General features: G+C 38.1%; 1 protein-coding gene across 1 annotated transcript; it reads right to left on the bottom strand.

The window, feature by feature from the left end:
- Positions 1–12,678: 12,678 nt before the first annotated feature.
- CUNH15orf61 (chromosome unknown C15orf61 homolog) lies at positions 12,679–17,682 on the bottom strand. Its single transcript, XM_037054212.1, has 2 exons — positions 17,266–17,682; positions 12,679–12,900 (listed from the first exon to the last, which is right to left on the bottom strand). The coding sequence occupies exons 1-2, from the start codon at positions 17,609–17,611 to the stop codon at positions 12,773–12,775; spliced, it is 474 nt and encodes a 157-aa protein (XP_036910107.1). The 5' UTR covers positions 17,612–17,682; the 3' UTR covers positions 12,679–12,772.
- Between the last annotated feature and the right edge of the window lie 694 nt (positions 17,683–18,376).

The raw sequence follows: 18,376 nt of genomic DNA, 5'->3' as shown, positions 1-18,376 counted from the left end.
ATTGAATGCAGGAGTGGATTTTGAAGACAAAGTGGATTGAGCAATAGGAATGTAACTACCATCCGCCTCTCCTGCCTGTCTGGAGCCTCATTGCTCCTTTGCCTTTGCACCACCACCACCACCACCAAGACTAAGACGACCATTATAGACTCCCATTGAACCAAAAATTCATGAAATCTCGACATGATGATCCTGTGTTCAAGAGTTCCACTTGTCACCTTCAGTGGTGAATGTGGGCCCTTGTGTATAACACTCAGCTATGAGGGGCGACCCCCCCAAAACTGGAATCATCTTCAGGAGGGCAGACCCCTTATAGCACAGACTTCCCCCGCTAGGGTGAGTGTTCTAGGGAGCGATCTCTATCAGTGTACCAGCTGGCGTTGTTGTAGGACACTGTTATTGGCTTCAGCAAAATAAAAATTTTTGAAGACTCTTTCAACCCATTTGCCCATTCCATGATGGGTGATTTCTGAGGGCACACTGCACTGAGTGTTCAGCAGTTTTTGACCAAAAATGGCGTGACCCCCGTGTCCTACCCCCCTTATTCACCTGATCTCGCCTCAAGCCACTTTTTTGTTTCCCCAGATGAAAAAAGTTCTCAGAGGGAAACGTTTTGCCGATGTGAAATAAGTGGAATGAAAAGTGGCAGAAGCACTAAAAGGTATCAAAATCGATGAATTCAAAAACCTTTGAGCAGTGGGAAAAATGTCTCCATAGGTGTATTACATCACATGGAGAGTACTTTGAAGGTGACTGAAGTTGAAACGTAAGAATAAATACACAATGTTTTATCAATAAATTATGGGGGGTTGGGTCCCCCTCCTTGTATGTATTGATTACTTGATTTTTAAGAATACAGGATGGAAACTGACTTTTCATTGGAGAAACTTGGCTGATACCATCCTATCCGAATGATCAGAGTTCACATCACTAGTTCTCTCAGACTGACTGAGATGCACTCACATCATGTACTCACTGAGATGGTGCAATAAGAAGGGGATTTGACCTCTGTGTTCTTCTTCCCCAAAATTCATAAACCTAATCTAATCCTGGGAAAAAATCAGACCCAAATTGAGGGATATTCTACAGAATACCTGACAAGTACTCCTCAAAACTGTCAAGGTAAAAAACAAACAAACAAACAAACAAAAACCCAAAAACCTGTCTCAGGCCTGAAGAGACTGAGGAGACATGGTGATTAAATGCAGTGCAGGACCCTCAGTGGAACCCTGGGACAGAAAGAGGACAGTAATGGAGATCTGGTGAAATCTGAACGAAGTCTGAATTTTAGTTAGCGATACTGTACCAGTGCTGACTTTTTTGTTTTGATGGGCGCCCACTGATTATGTAAGATAGCACTAGGGGCATCTGGGCGATGGAATACAGGACGTCTGTATTGTTTGCAACCTTCCTGTAAATGTAAAAGTATTCCAAAATTTTTTTAAAAAGTGGGTTTTAAACAGGAAGTTGCATTTCTGTATACCAGAAATGTCTTGGAAATTTTAATTTTAAAAGGATATCATTTACAATCGCTGTAACCACCAAACAATAAACATCAGCACTTCCCTCACAGCACTTAGTTGTCTATTCATTTTTTACAAAGAGGAGTGTGAAAAAGCATGTACAAAAATGACCGGACACAAATCCCTGGCAGTGTGACAGGAAAATCTGCTATCTTTTGTTCCGGCAGGATTGAAAAATACAGTGGGACCCATTCCAGCAGAAACAACAGTTCAACAGATACTCATGGGGAGCCTACTATGTGCTAGGTACTATAGATTGTATGCACTTCAGAAATAAATTCATTCTTTACTTTATAAGCCATTGGATTTAATTTCCACGTTATACATTCTCCTTGAGGTGGAGTAGACTGCTGTTCATCCAAATCACTTAAGCTTTATTATTTCCCTCTTTTCACTATTTAAATGCATCTATATTATTTTCATTATGTTCACTAACAAAATGGATCTCACATTTTTGTGGCATTTTACAGCTTGTAAAGCACACATCTTTTATCTAACAGAATTATCCTGTGCATTATAGAGAAGTCTGGCCCTGGCTGGTGTGGCTCAGTGGATTGAGCACGGGCCTGGGAAGCAAAAGGTTGCTGGTTCGGTTCCCAGTCAGGGCACATGCCTGGGTTGCAGGCCAAGTCCTCAGTAGGGGACACATGAGAGGCAACCACACATTGATGTTTCTCTCCCTCTCTTTCTCCTTCCCATCCCCTCTCTCTAAAAATAAATAAATAAAATATTTTTTAAAAAGTCCAGAGTAATGGTTAAGAACGTGGAGACTTTAGACTGAATGCAGGGATTGGAATAATGCTCACCATGTTTTACCTTGCGCAAGACTTCTTGGGTTCTGCAGCTAAAAAATGGACATAAGAATAGTGCCTAATTCACAGGGTTGCAATGAGAGGATTAAGTGGGTTACTTTGTATAAAGTGCTTAGTTTAGGACCTGACACAAATGAATGCTATGTGTCAGATAAACTCCTTATTGAATATGTGAAGACACTATGGCTTAGAAAGCTCTAATTTTTCTGGTATTCAACCAGTAATGCTCTTTGCATCCCACACAGTGGAACAGAAATAAATACCAAACTAAACAGCATGATTGGGAATCAGACAAAGATATTCAAGAATAATAATAAAATTGCACAGTTAAAGGAAACTTACAAAGTCANAGCTACGCCAGCCAGGGCATAAATAAAATATTTTTAAAAAAGAAAAAAGTCCAGAGTAATGGTTAAGAACATGGAGACTTTAGACTGAATGCAGGGATTGGAATAATGCTCACCATGTTTGACCTTGGGCAAGACTTCTTGGGTTCTGCAGCTAAAAAATGGACATAAAAATAGTGCCTAATTCACAGGGTTGCAATGAGAGGATTAAGTGGGTTACTTTGTATAAAGTTAGTTTAGTTTAGTTATTGTTTGGTCTTAGTTTAGGACCTGACACAAATGAATGCTATGTGTCAGATAAACTCCTTATTGAATATGTGAAGACACTATGGCTTAGAAAGCTCTAATTTTTCTGGTATTCAACCAGTAATGCTTTTTGCATCCCACACAGTGGAACAGAAATAAATACCAAACTAAATAGCATGATTGGGAATCAGACAAAGACATTCAAGAATGATAATAAAATTGCACAGATAAAGGAAACTTACAAAGTCACCAATCTAGACCTCAGCCCAGTTCAAGAGTTCCATCCATATCTACCTACATAATTTTCTTCTGAACAGCTCCAACAGGACTCGCTGCTTCAGGAAGTAGCCTATACCCCAACTCAAAACATTCTTGTCTCTTAGTTACATTGTTTCTAGTTTTGCTTAAAAATAATACTAACTCTTCCTAGTACTTTCTGTTTAATGTTTCACTTCATTTACTTCTCTTTATTGTTCAAGTACAGTTCTCTGCTTTCCCCCCGCCACACTTCTCCACCACCCCAGCCCTTCCCACTCCTTCCCAGTTCCACCCTCCCATGTTATCGTCCATGCGTCCTTTATAGTTGTTCCTCACTTCACTTTACTTCTACAAATCATTCTGTTTGACTTTAAAACAGCAAAATTCCTGTATGAGAAAAGAGATGGTACCTTTTGAAATGCCTCAAAAGGAATGCAGAACTGATTTTTAAAAATAATGGAGAACTTCCCCAATCTGGAAAAGAAAATAGATTTATAGGAAGTCCAGGAAGCTCAGAGTCCCAAACAAGTTGGACACAAGGAAGCATACACCAAGGCATATCATACTTACCTTACCCAAGATTAAAGATAAGAAGAGAATCTTAGAAGCAGCAAGTCAAAAGGAGAGTTATCTACAAAGAAGTTCTCCTAAGACTATCAGTTGATTTCACAAAAGAAACCTTGCAGGCAGGGAGAGGCAGGAAAGAAGCATTCCAAGTCATGAAAGGCAAGGACTTAACATCTAAGATTACTCTATCCAGCAAAGCTATCATTTAAAATTGAAGGGCAGATAAAGTGCTTTCCAGATAAGGTCAAGTTAAAGGAGTTCATCATCACCAAGCCCTTATTATATGAAATATTAAAGGGACTTATCTAACAAAAAGAAGATGATCAAAACTATGAACATTAAAATGACAACAAACTCACAACTGTCAACAACTGAACCTAAAAAAACAAACAAACAAAAACAAACTAACCAAACAAGTTGAACAGAAACAGAATCACAGAAATGCAGATCACATGGAGGGTTATCAGTGGGGAGAAGGAGGGAGGGGAATGGGGGAAAAGGTACAGGGAATAAGGAGCATAAATGGTAGGTACAAAATAGACAGGTGGAGGTTAAGAATAGTATGGGAAATGAAGAAGCCAAAGAACTTAATATGTACGACCCATGGACATGAACTAAGGTGGGGGAATGCTGGTGGGAGGTGGGGTACAGGGCAGAGGGGAATAAAGGGGAGGAAAAAATGGGACAGCTGTAAAGCATAGTCAATAAAATACATTTTAAAAAAAGATTCCAATCTTTTTCAGAATACGTAGAACAGTGTAAGTCAATTCATTACATCTGAGATATCATTTCAAAACTTGTTCTTATAAAGGTTCCATGTGATCCCCAATTCAAGTTTCCCTTATTTTATTAAAAATGAAGGCAAGCTTTCTTTTTAATTTTGAATTATTACACATTCATTTACATACAGCTTTCAGTATATGACAAATACTGGAACCACACAAAAAATTAGTAACGTGTGGTTCTCACCCAGCTCCGTCCAGAGGCGGTCTTTGTGGACCTGCATGCAGATCCAGAAACCGCCAGGTCTTGCTGACGGGTGAAATGACCACAGGTTGCCCTCAGCATGGCCAATGCAGAACTATCTGTAGGATGAATGGATGACTGTTGAGTGTAATCTAAAATCAAGTGACCTATTTAGAGGTTTATTCACAATTTCAAATTCTTTGTTCCTTTATTTTACAAAATTTGGAGATTTAAAAGTATAAGAAACTAAAATTTTGGCTTCATCTCACAGAAAGACCTTAACACCGTACACAAAGAAAGCTTACAAGCTAATCTACTTTTATGAATTATTTTCATCCAGTTCTTAAACATCCGCTTTTTTTGAAATAAATATATCTACTTTCGTTAAATTTATATCTACTTTTTAAAAATTATATCTATTTATTAGAGTATTGATATTTTATATTTTTATTCTTCCTTTGGAGTTTGGGTAAACAACTTTTCAGGTATGATTTTAAATAATCCATTTAAGTGAAAACAAAGTGAAATGATTCACTTTGTGTTTAATAAATTCAATGTTCTGTTTATAGAGAGATTGTTATAAAATTACTGATATATTCTAGCAGAAGTAGTAAACGTTATGTCAAATAACTGCTTAAAAAATCATACTACGTAGTGTTAATGATGTTACCTTAACATACCAGCTTCAGGGGCTGCATAATTGTTTCTGCCAACCCATAAATTTTTGAGTAACAACAAAATTATTGTGATTTTTCTTACTAAATAATTCATACATTACAAAGCATGTATGTAACAAGGTCCATGAATCACTAAAGTATATAATGATCATATATCTAATGACATATCTCTTTTCATAAGATGAATTCAAATAGATTTATGTATTTAGGTTAACTAAAAAATACTGCATTTATAAGGTTCATAATTCTATCATCTTCAACAAAAAACTTCTTATCTCCTTTAAGAATACAGCTTTAATGATTGGCTTTTAAAAGCTGAAAGCTTTTGTTTGTCAAAAATCCTTGTGTTTAAGGTACTTTTCATGAAGTTTTACAGCCTTTAAATTGATGCTATAAATATCTCTGATGATAAATTAATAATATAATGGAGTACTATGTTCATAAACTGTATTTAAAATGATATAAGTGCAACTAAAATAGCTATAAGCAATACTATATAAAGCCTCATTCTAGTAGTAGCTGATATACTTTATCCAGCAACTAGGATCTAAAAAAAGATATTTTCATTTACCAACATTGTACATACTTTTCTCTAAGTAATCTCAAACCAAGTATATCATTTTCTTTATGCTACTAAAAATTATCCCAAATGAGATTTCTTTTACTTAATTAAAACTAGGTTTCACAACTAAATATTTTTAAATTCCAAGACTGCAACATATGAAATGATGTTAAGTTCACATTTTACCTAACATTTTTTCAAACTCAGTTATTTTCTATAGAAATCATGCAGTTATATTTTAAATTATATTGAATTCCTTACTAATTTTTAAAAATTATTTCTGTTTACCCTGGCTGGTGTAGCTCAGTGGATTGAGTGTGGGCCTGCGAATCAGAGGATCGCAGTTCGATTCCCAGTCAGGGCACATGCCTGGGTTGCAGGCCAGTTCCTGGCAGGGGACACATGATACATTGTATGTCCCCGGCAGAGGCAACCATACATTGATATTTCTCTCCCTCTTTCCTTCCCTTCCCCTCTAAAGATAAATAAATAAAATCTTGAAAAAAATTATTTCTGTTTGTAGAGAGATACACAGACACAAAATTAACCACGTTAAAGCGCACCATTCAGTGGTATCGTATGCATTCACACCACTGTGCAGCCATCAGTGCATGCATCTCCAGAACTCTCTTCATCGTGTGAACTTGAACCTCTGTACCCACTGAACACTAAGTGCCCAATTCCTCCCCCCCTTTACTGGATTTTTAGCAGGTTTACTCAGAGATAATTCACATGCCATACAAGACTTCCTTTTAAAGTGTGAAATTCAATGTCCTGAGTGTGGTCAGAGTAGTGCAACCATCCCCACGTTGGTTTTAGAACAGTCTCATCACCCCCAAAGAAACCCCACACCCATTAACAGTCACTCCTCATTTCCTCCCAACCTCTCTACCCCTAGGCTGTTGCTAACCCACTTTCTGTCTCTGTAGATTTGCCCATTCTGGACACTCCATATAAGTGGAATCACACAATTTATGACTGCCTTCTTTCACTTAGCATAATGTTTTCAAGCTTATCAGTACTGCATGTATCAGGACTTCATTCTTTTTTTCTGGCCAAATAATATTCCATTGTGTAAATATGCTATATTTTATTTATCCATTCATCAGTTGATGGATATTTCAATGGTTTTCACTTTTTGTCTAGAGTGATTAATACTGCTCTGAACATTTGTGTACAAGTTTTTGGGTCAACATGTTTTCAAGTCCTTAGGGCATATACCTAGGAGTATAATTGCTAGGTCATATGGTAACTCCACGTTTAATATTTAACTGCTGAACTTTTCCAAAGTGACTACACCATTTTGCATTCCCAATGACAATGCATAGGGGCTCCAATTTCTACACATCCTTGACAATACTTACTGTCTTTGATTTTAGCCATTCTAATGGGTATGAAATGGTGTCTCATTGTGGTTTTGGTTTGCATTTTCCTACTAGTTAATGTTGAACATCTTAGTTAATATTGGTTATCTTTTTATGTGCTTGGTAGGCATTTGTGTAACTTCTTTTGATAAATGTGTGTTCAAATCTATTTTCATATTTATTATTTTTTTAAAAATTTTATTTATTTTTAGAGAGAGGGTAAGGGAAGGAGAAAGAGAGGGAGAGAAACATCAATGTGTGGTTGCCTCTCACATACTCCCTACTGGGGGAGCTGGCTACAGCCCAGGCATGTGCCCTGACTGGGTATCGAGCCAGTGCCCCTTTGGTTTGCAGGTCCACTCTCAGTCCACTGAGCTACACCAGCCAGGGCTCAAATCTATTTTTAAATTAGATTGTTGAGTTATGAGTTCTTTATATAGTCTGGTTACAAGTCCCTTATTAGATACATACTTTGCAAATTATTTTCTCCCATTCTGTGTCTTTTCATTTTCTTTCTTTTAAAAAATATTTTTTTTAATTTATTTTTAGAGAGATGCAAAGAGAGGGAGAAAGAGAGGGAGAGAAACAGTGATGTGTGGTTGCTTCTCAGACTTCTACTGGGGACCTGGCCCACAACCCAGGCATGTGCCCTGGCTGGGAGTTGAACTGGGAACCTTTTGGTTCAAAGGCTGGCACTCAATCCATTGAGCCACACCAGCCAGGGTATCTTCATTTTCTTGATAGCATCCTTCAAAGCACAAAAATTTTTAATTTTGAAGTCCAATTTTTAAAATTCTCTTATCATTTGCCTTTACAAACTTAAATGCTTTCCCAAAGTAGGAGAATTTTGTAGTAGTTTTTATATGAAATCAGTTTCTTTACTAGGATCTAACCGAACTTTTAGAAATACATTTACTAACACCAGTCTAGATTTACTTATTCCCAGTTGTATTAAATGTACTCTCAATTAGCAGAACAGACTTCTGGGAAGTAGCTGGATGGCCAGGCTTGTGCCAGTGGAAACATTTTCATTTAAAGAAAAAAACTCTCGACATCTGATCTCCACTTTATGTTAGAAACATACTCTGTGGACTGTCGTTGCTGCCAGTAGTAACACTTCTTATTGTTGGGAAAGCTCTTGTGAAATATTTGTCAAGCACATAAAGTGGTAAAAAGTGAAATATAGTAATTAAGATTTGTGTTCTATTGATTGTGTAGCTAAAGTAATTCTTCATTAGTAATGTAAGATTTAATAAGTATAAGTAGTTAAAGATTCTGGCTTGGCACTAGTCATTAACATGTAATTGAACTAGTAAAAAAGATCAGTTAAAGTTTCGTTGATTACCACCTTATCTTTGAAAGGCAATTAGAGACCTCAATCATTGCAACAAGATTTGATTGTGCAGCCTTTATTGGACATTGATCTTTCAGCAAAGTGCAGTTACATTTTCCATTAATTTACAGTAACACAGTTTAACTTTGATACCCTAGACTGTTGACCCAGGTGAGATGTAATGCTAAGTACTTGTTTAGGGTAAGATGCCCCCAAACGTTACTTCACTCTGAATGGCAAGTGCTGAAGAGTAGATACCTGAGCCAGTGGCTTTGGGATAAAGTTTCTGTTATCTGCATTAGCTTTTGAATGAAATGAAACCAAGATCCTTGTCTTTATGTCACACCCCCCTACCCCGCCAGTCATTCAAACATCATTCCTTCAGAGTTAGTTCATGAAGAATTATGTTCTGTGACTACCGTTTTGAGATAATATAAAAAGGACACAAAATAAAATGTCTATATAAAAAGAGATACATATGGTGCTTTTTTTTGAGAGAAACATTGATTTGTTATTCTGCTCATTTATGCATTCATTTATTGTTTCTTGTATGTGCTCTGATTGGGAATGGAACTTGCAACTTTGGAGTATCAGGACACAATGCTCTAACCAACTGAGCTACCCAGCCAGGGCTAATACATATGGCTTTTAGGAATTAAAATTGTTTCAGTTTTTACTGATGTCAATAATAAAATGAGTGACTAAATATGTGATGAAAGAAATTATAACTGTATATTTTGTTAAGACATTAGAACTGAGAAACTAGGGGTTTTTATATTATTTTTAAATGATTTTATTTATTTATTTTTAGAGGGGGAGGGAGGAAGAGGGAAACATCAATGTGTTAGCCTCTCATGCGCCTCCTACTGGAGACCTGGCCCACAACCCAGGCACCTGCCCTGACTGGGAATTGAACCTTGGGTCTCAGGCTGGCACTGAGCCACACCAGCCAGGGAGGATTTTTATATTATTGTAGCAACTTCTATCATGCTCCCAACCCTGTAACTTCATCTTTGTGGTGGTTCATCACCTACACAGGAACTAAGAACTCTGACTAGAAATTTCTTCCAATACTGAATAATTGATTTTTATAGAAATAACAATAGGGTATAAGGTTTTATACTAAAAACACATCACTAAAAAATAATTTTTGCCTTAATAATTTTGTATTATATTAAAGGCAAAATCCCATTAAAGAAATGTAGGCAAAAGGGGAAAAAAAGCTGTCTTTGGCTATTTCATTGACTAAGAAAACTGCTATCCAGGAGGCTGGGGTCCACGTGGAACCCCTTTTTGTCCAAGTCCCCCAGGACATTCAACACACTGACACAAGGTGCCATCAGGGGGTGTTCCTTCCTCCTCTCACATGGTCTTAAACATCTATTAATGAAGTCTTCTAAGTATAAATATGTATGGAATAGAAGAATGAGGATTACAAAAGCAGCTTTTACTGAAATAAAAGTACATTTGCTTATAAGCCTATTCCTCATACACGTTGAGATAGAAAGGTTTCCTGTTTTGTCCTCACATTACAGGTAGAAAAACAGAAAACACAAAGAAACAGTAGTTATTGGTCTAATGTTAAAAGGTGGTGCTTGACACTCAAAATAGAATCTCCTGACTTCCAGCATTTACACTTTCTCCTTTTTAGGCCACAGTGCTTCTATGTAATATACAAATTTAAAGGAAAAAAACGTAAAACATTATTACTGTTCAATGGGAAGCTTTTTTTCCAAAAGGTTTACCACAAGACTCAATAAATCCACTGAATGATATTTTAATATCTGAACCATGCCCTTAGCCTTCGCCGAGTTCATCCTTCACCGTGATCAACTCCACAAGGGCAAGAGGTCTATTGATTTTCATGTAATACAAGAAAATATTACATTTGCTTAATTGTTACACAGTAAGCGCATCAGACAAGAAATCAAGCCTCTATTTAATGCTGCAAGCAGCAGAGAATTACAGGGATCAATAGGGTAGTTTGTCAAGGATGTTCTCCAAGGAGACTTACCTATCACCATATGGACAAGAAGTCACACTGGCTACAGCTATTGAAAAACAGGTAAGCAGAGTCAGCAGTACAAATTATCAGAAATCAAACAGGCCAGTGTGAAAAGAAGTGCAACTATACTGAAAACCTGTATGTATGGTTTGGTAGTTAAAAACCATTTTATCAGCCTTGTGTTGGGACCAAACCTTTACAAGTATTGACAAGACCAGCAGCCATGAAGGAGCCATATTTGACTTAAAACTTATGAGCTACAGTTACTTAACTCTGCCCATTATGGAGGAAATCAGTTCTAGCCTTCCTTGCAAAATGCTACGTCAGTTTTATTATTAATGAAGCTTCATGTAACACTATCTCCTTTGTGTAGGCCGTTCATTTAACTAGTGTCAAATATGTTCTTCTGAACTAAATATATTGGCCTAAGTACTTCCTTGATTAAAGTGTTACTTAGAATTACTTTCAGATAAGTGAACAGTACATATATTTGAAGAACAGTTCACTCTCTGTAGCTCATTTAAAATGACTACCTTTAACGAAGCCAGTTTCTATCACTTCATTATTCCGGTGCTTCCACCTGAATCACTTCCACACACTTTCTCTACTGATTTGCCGGAAGCAGCACCCAAATGTCAGATTGAATTTTATAAAATATTTCGCTACAAAAAATGTGTAAAAGTTTGAGTATCGCAACACATTAACATAAAATGATATATAATGTATGTTTGTAATTATGGGAGAGCTCATAAATCTTAAACACCCATTGGTTTAGAAATTAAATAGTTCTACTTAGTTCTCCCTAAATTACTCCAAATTTCTGAAATCTACCATTCATCTGGGTATTTTGTAAGTACCCCCAAGGGTAACATTTTTTAATGACTTTGCTTTCAAAAATGCAATTAACTTAATAAAATTCTAATGCAAAACTGCCATCAGGGTCTTTAAAATTTCAGCCTACTTCCCATCACCAATAAGTCTATGGATATGTACCATTTCAGCTAATTGCTTTTATAAACAGTCATCGAATTTATTTTTCTGGGTCTTTTTGGATCTTAATTTTACCACCATGCTATTTTAACTATTAATATGTCTTAATTTCATTCATCTTGCTGCATTTACATTAACCAGTGTATTACTATAGTTGGCATTGGAGTCTTCAGGCAGTAAGAAGATAAACTAACACAAACAAAATAGAACTGAACTCACAGATACAGAGAACAGACTGACGGCTGTCAGAGGGAAGTGGGGTGAGGGAGCTGGGTGAAAATGGTGAAGGGATTGAGCAAAGGAAAAAAAAACCTCATTGATAGCCAACAGGATTGTGATTAGCAACTGGAGAGGGGTTTGGGGGGAGGTAGAAGAGGAGGAAGGGGGTGTAAATGGTGGTGGAAGGAGACTTCACTTGGGGGTGGTGAACACACAGTACCACATACTGATGATGTATTACAGAATTGTACACCTGTAACCTATATAAATAAAACCTATTTTATTTGCCAATGTCACTTCAATAAACCCAATAAAAATTTTTAAATATTTTCAACATTATACCCGGACCTCCCTTATCCAGGTAAATGGCACAAGGGCTTTAACAAATTTCCCCTTAAAATCCTGGCAGCTGAATGGTTTAGTTTTCAGATAGCAATTAGAACTGTCATCAATTTTGGATTTACCAATGGTATATTATCTCTACAATATATCCTAAAATCCCCTACTTCTTTTTCCAATATTATATAAAAGATTTTCTCCTTCATTCTTTGTGTGGGTGTATTTTCTCTTCAGAGAGAATTTGTTAATACCTAACTATAGAATCTATGTGTTATAATCATTTTTATCTGTAGTTTAATCTAGTTCTAGGGAAATAACATAGTGTAAGTATCATGTGTTTCTAGTTCCCACTGGCTAAACCAAGTGTGTGTGTATATGTGTGTATAAAATATATAACAATGTTTGACAAGCTTTGCCTCTTGAGGGCCATGATTCATTTTAAAGAACCAGACACTGCAGAAAGAACAAGATGTTTGCAAAAGTTTTATTTCAAAGGATCAAAAATAAATATTGCACATACACATGAGAAAATCCATTAATATTTATATTTTCCAATGCATACTTTCAATACATGGCACCTTCATCTTCTTTATTTAGAAAATAGACTGTTACTGGTCCATAACTGGTGTGCACAGTCTCTGTGACTCTAGCAAACAACCAGGAGCCAAGTCCATATAATAAAGTTGGAATACCTAAAAAAGAGACCAACATGTCATTTCGGAACACCGATACTCACTAATCATGCACCCATGTATTTGTCATGATACAAATCACACTTTAGCAATGTCAACAGATTATAAAATAAAATTATAAAAATATTAGTAAATAATGACTGTAAGAGCTTGATTTCATCTGTTCGTGGAACATGGTAACAACCATGTGCGGCTAGAGATTTTTTAAACTATAGATAGGGGTGGTAGAAATTCTAATTCAGAGTGCTTTACAAGCACTAATTAATTACCTGTAGGTAATTATGAAGTAATTCTATATTCTTTTCACAAATAAGCAAGCAGGGAATACCCATTAATTTAGTGGTAGATACTCCTGGTTGAGCACCAATCACTAAGTCAACTTTACTGTACTGTAAGTAAGACAGTACCACTGACAGCTAAAGTAATTTTCTTTGTACGACTTAAAAGAAACTGGGTCAAATAGCTGTCTTCAAAACGAAGGCAAAAGTTTATGCTAAGGACGACTTTAGTATGATAACAAGCAAGAGAAATGATCCCACTAGTATGTTTACATTTGACTTTAAAACAGTCTCGTTTCAACTTATTTGACTCCAAATAGGAGTCACATAATAGACTGCACCAACATGTTTCCTCCTTGGAATATTCCTGTTTCATAAGATTTTGCTGATACATTTAAGATTAGCTGCCATTTGTGACATGAAACTAAACATACACTACACTGAGATTTGGGCATGCACATGAGCACTCGTATGCATATGAGACTGTGTGGGACACAAACTTCCACGATTCCTACCTTTTTTAAGGCATTTATTTAAAATCAATGACCATTACCATAATAAAACATGTATAAAACAACAGACACACAAATCAATAACAAATACTGTATGCTCTACACAGTATTAATTTTATTGCTCCCATGTAGAAATTGGACAGAAAATGGCAATTTAAAGAAAGAGCCGTACGTTTGGAAAATCTTTTTCTTTCTAGTTAATAGGGAAATCAACACATGCTCAGGACCTAATATCAGTAACTTTTTTCTTATTTTTCTACAAGAGTACATTTGCTGTGTTATGCTCTTTTTGAGCTTGTAAGTGCATTGAACTATTTTGTGCTTATTCCCTGAAGCTGCATCCCAGCCACTGTAATGCCAAAGATTAATCAGGAGAAGCATCACTAGCTGGCAATGAGAAGAGGCAAAAATGCCCATTCAAGCTGGCACCTCTCTATTTTTAGGAATATACTGGGTCATAGCTTGTCATTATCACAGAGTTCCCTGGAACGCCTTAGAAACCTTTTACAGTATATTACCTCTTTACCCAAAAGCATCCCTAAATACTCCAAGGGAATGTCACGAAATATCCATAAAAACTAGCAACATAAAGCTATTTATAAATCATTTAACCAGAAAGTAAAAAAAAAAAAAACACCCCAAACCAAAAAACAAAAAAGGCAAACGGAACATGGGGTGGGGCAGTGGGCAAGAGAAAAAAAAGAACCAAACAGGTAGAAGTGAGCAAAGAGCAGAGGGAGCAGTTGAAATAAAAACTAAATTTAAAATACGATATCACAGCTTCAAAAGCTGCGTATCAAACAAGTGAGGAAAACAGGCTGTAAAAACAATGATTAATTTTCTAATACACTGAGAGCAAAATATGCCTCTTAAACCAATTGTAAGGACATAAGGAACAGCTGGTGACACTGAAAATTTTGTTTGTTTGATAGTATTTACTACAGTTTTCCGTTAAATATTAACACTTAAAAAATCACACAAATAAATGGCTAATTTTTTTTAGCTAAAATGGAGGACTGATCAAAGATTAGTAGCTTAATAACTACATTATCTCTTATAAAGAAACAAGTAAGAACCATCACCAGTAATGCTATTTTATAGGGGACTGAGTTGTGATAAAGGAGTCAGAAATTGTATATATATACACACACACATATATATGTTTTTTTTCCTGCTGTCTATCTGATACAGCCGGGCTAAAACACTACATGGGAGGAGTTGCCACTTGTCCTACATAGATTTTCACATTAGAAAAAAATAGTTTTCTTTATATCGCGTATGTTTTAAAGTCTTTAAGATTCCATGAAAAATTAAAATTTGTTTCAGCCTTTCTGAAACATGTAACATCAAAATGAACGGGAAAGTCAGTCCTTTGCATAATAAATCATTCTGAGTCAGCTGAACAGTAGGTAAACAAACCACTGTCAAATTAAGCACTTAAAAAAAATTAGAACTTCAAGCAAGTCTCTGATTACCCATTCATTCCAATGGTAGGTTGCTTTTCTTAAATCTCAATCTCCTTCCCAGCTGGATACCCAGACTGATAGACCTTCAGTACCACATCAGCTTCCACAGAAGGAAGGGCAGAGGAGAAAGAGAACAAATGGGTAAGAGAGTGATCTTTATTATTTACAAAATATAAAAATGAATGACTCCAATACTTTCTAATTTGGAAGGGAAGACAATGAATAGAATCCCGAGTATTTTTATTAACAGACTATGTATTTGATGACCCAGAGGGGCAACTGTGTCTCACAGAGTAGGAAAGAATCCTATTATCCAATGCACAGTCCCTACCTTCTAACAAAACTATAAAATCAACGGTACCAAACTGGGCAGTACATTACTCTTTAAAAAGCCCAGAAATAAATTCCTTTTATCAGTGTAATCCAATTTGTATTAAAGCATGCATGAGCAGAAAGTTTTTCTTTTTAACTTAAAACTCTTCTTACCATCTAAGAAGGATTTTAGAATTTCTAAAAGATCCCAAAGACCATTCAATAACTCTTCAACCTTCTCTTCCCCATAAAAAACTACAACGGTTTCTTTCTTCAAAAGGATTACCGTTCTATGTGAGAATGTTCTGGGTATCCTACTTTTCTTTGAATTTCTTTCTGTCTAAACGAGAAGCCCCTAATCATTAAGGTGTTCCTAAAATATTAAGTTTTAAATGGTGAAAACTTAAAAAAAAAGCATTCAGCTCATGTTATCCTTTTTCTCCCATTCTACTTTCCTAACCTATTATAATATTTACATCTGGGAGGAATGATTTTTTTGATTCTGCAAAGCTAAAGTAAACTTTTATTAAAAAACTTAACTCTTCTTGAATTTAGTCATCACGCCAGTGTTTCCAAATAATTATAAGTTGAATTTTCTAAGTCACCTCATCATTTCACCTGTTATCACCCTCAAAATTAGGTGGGCATGCTCTCTCTCTCTACAGTCCATCAGCCAAACAATAAGACATGTTTTAAAGGATTACACGTGGCTAAATAAACTGCTCCTTATTGGACTGAACCCAAGACAATCCCAGTGGGTAATGACTCAAAAACCCTGTAACTGACATATGTGAGTTATTATAAGCAAAAATATACACACCACATTTAAATTTAATGAGCAATCAGACTGTATTACAGTAATGCAATTGCTCTAGCTTTAATTCTAATTTTCAAACCTGGTTGGGTAACAGAGTTCAGCTCCCATGTCTAGATTTTGAATTACTGAAATCTGGATTAATTTGGTATCAGCTATTAATAGGTTCAGAACATCTTGAGGCCTATTTTTCACTGACCTATAAAAGATGCCCCAAGTCAATGTTCAAGCCTCTTCTGTCATTAACCAAAAGAAAATAAGCATTCTGCAAGAGTAAATACTATCAGAATTACAATACTCCCATAAAAACCTACAAATACTAAAGAGGGAGAGTCTTTTCACTGTATTTTAGGCCTATGAACTGAAGAAACCAACATGACTGGTGAAAATCTTTAGTGCTATTGGTAAAAGGAACCTGATGACTTCTCATATAAAGAAAACAAAAGAAATTTAAAAGCAGTTCCAGTTTTTAGAATATGAACGCAGGTGCAAAGTTTGTTCCTGGGGCAAATCCTGTCGTGCAGTCAGACATTTTTTAACTTGAAAGAAACTTTCCAGTGGCTTCCACTCTCCTCCTTGCTGCCCATCGTAGGGGTCCTCCCAGTTAACAATGGCAGGAAGGGGGATAGAATGCCCCCTCCCTATGGTGATCCCTCAGTACAGGCCTGTGGATAACGCCCACTTTCCAGGGACAACTTAGACCTGATAAGCATCAACTGGCTGGGGGCTACAAAAGACCAGGATCAAGGCCAGTGCTAGAAGGGTGCAGTATGGTGGGACGCGGAGGCAGTGTCTGGAAAACCCAGTAACATTGGGCGAGCGCGTGCCCGGGACAGCCTACACCGGGCGAAGCAGGGCTCCTCTAGGGCCAACGTGGTCTGACCTTGGGCCGGAATCTTGACCTCTGACGAGGTTCGTAGGCGTGCTTTTCAAACAGTTGGGCCGTCGTGGGCAGGACTGCCTCACCCTCCCGGGCCACTCACCGAGGTTGACGACCTTGAGCGCCGTGAAGAACCGATCCTGCTGGGCCAGGTCCTGCCAGGGGGCCTTGGAGCAGTGATACTTGATAAAGGGGAAGCAGCCCGTGCGCAGAACGTGGTAATTGGCGCCCTGCACCGGCCAGTTGAAGTGCGAGAGGCCGAACTGGTCGTTGCGGACGGCGCTGTAGGGCACGCAGAAGGAGGTCCAGTGCGGCAGGCGTCGCTGCAGCAGGTGCTGCGTCAGCACCTCCGAGGCGTGAGGCTTCGGGCGGGAGGCGGCGCCCGAGGCCCAAGGCCGGCTCAGCAGCAGCCGCAGCGCGGCCTCGTGGGCTTTCCGCACGGCCTCCATGGCCAGCCTCGCCCGCGTCCCCGCCCCCCAGACGCCGTGGGGCGCGCTCTGCCGGGGGCGGGGCCGCCCGGGCGCGCGCACGCGACCCCCACCCAACCCCGCCCACCCGGGGTGAGCGGCGGGGACGCTCCACAGGCCCCCCGCGCGAGTGCTCGACAGACCCCGGGGAGCGGCAGCGCGTGCGCACGAAGGTCCCGCGGCCTCCCGCGGAGGGAGCAGACATGGCTGGCGCGGGCCCGGTGATTGGCGCAGCGGGGTGAGAGGCAGCGGTGCGCGGAAGGCGGCGAAATGGCCACATTGACCTGATGTAGTCCTAATAAGCCCGGGGCTGCCGGAGGGCGTGGGGAGGTTTTATCAGTATGGGTGTGATAAACTTATGACTTAAATAACTATCCTGTCAGAGAGCGACAGAACTCACACCGGTCTCCCAGGTTCTGGCTCAGGTGACATCTTTAAGTGGGCGTTGTCGAGGAAACTTGGCAGAAGGCATCCTCAGGCTGGTGAGTTGAAAGCGGAGCCCCCAGGTTTGCACTGGCTCCAAAGTCAAGAATTACTACGTTTAGGTCTTCGTGGTCGTGTTTACCGTGTAAGTCTCAGATATTTCAAATTAAAAAAGTTTATTTTTAAAAAACGTCCCAGATCTTTCCGTGTGTCACTGGTGATCTCTCTGAGAGGCTGGTGAATGCTAGACCAGGGGAATGTTTTAGTTAGAAACCTTCATTCATAATCTTCAGTCACCCATTATCAATCTATTTAGGAAAATAG

Source organism: Sturnira hondurensis, unplaced genomic scaffold, assembly GCF_014824575.4.
Source record: "Sturnira hondurensis isolate 20B ecotype Veracruz unplaced genomic scaffold, ASM1482457v3 Scaffold0008196, whole genome shotgun sequence".
Lineage (NCBI taxonomy): Eukaryota > Metazoa > Chordata > Mammalia > Chiroptera > Phyllostomidae > Sturnira > Sturnira hondurensis.
This window is presented reverse-complemented; position numbering and strand designations above follow the sequence as displayed.

Bases quoted from the DNA above. Each gene is read 5' to 3' on its own strand.
- CUNH15orf61 (XM_037054212.1), bottom strand. From the start codon at position 17,611: ATGGAGGCCGTGCGGAAAGCCCACGAGGCCGCGCTGCGGCTGCTGCTG. The intron at 12,901-17,265 runs GTGAGTGGCCCG...TCTCTTTTTTAG, and splicing joins GCTCAAGGTCGTCAACCTCG to GTATTCCAACTTTATTATAT.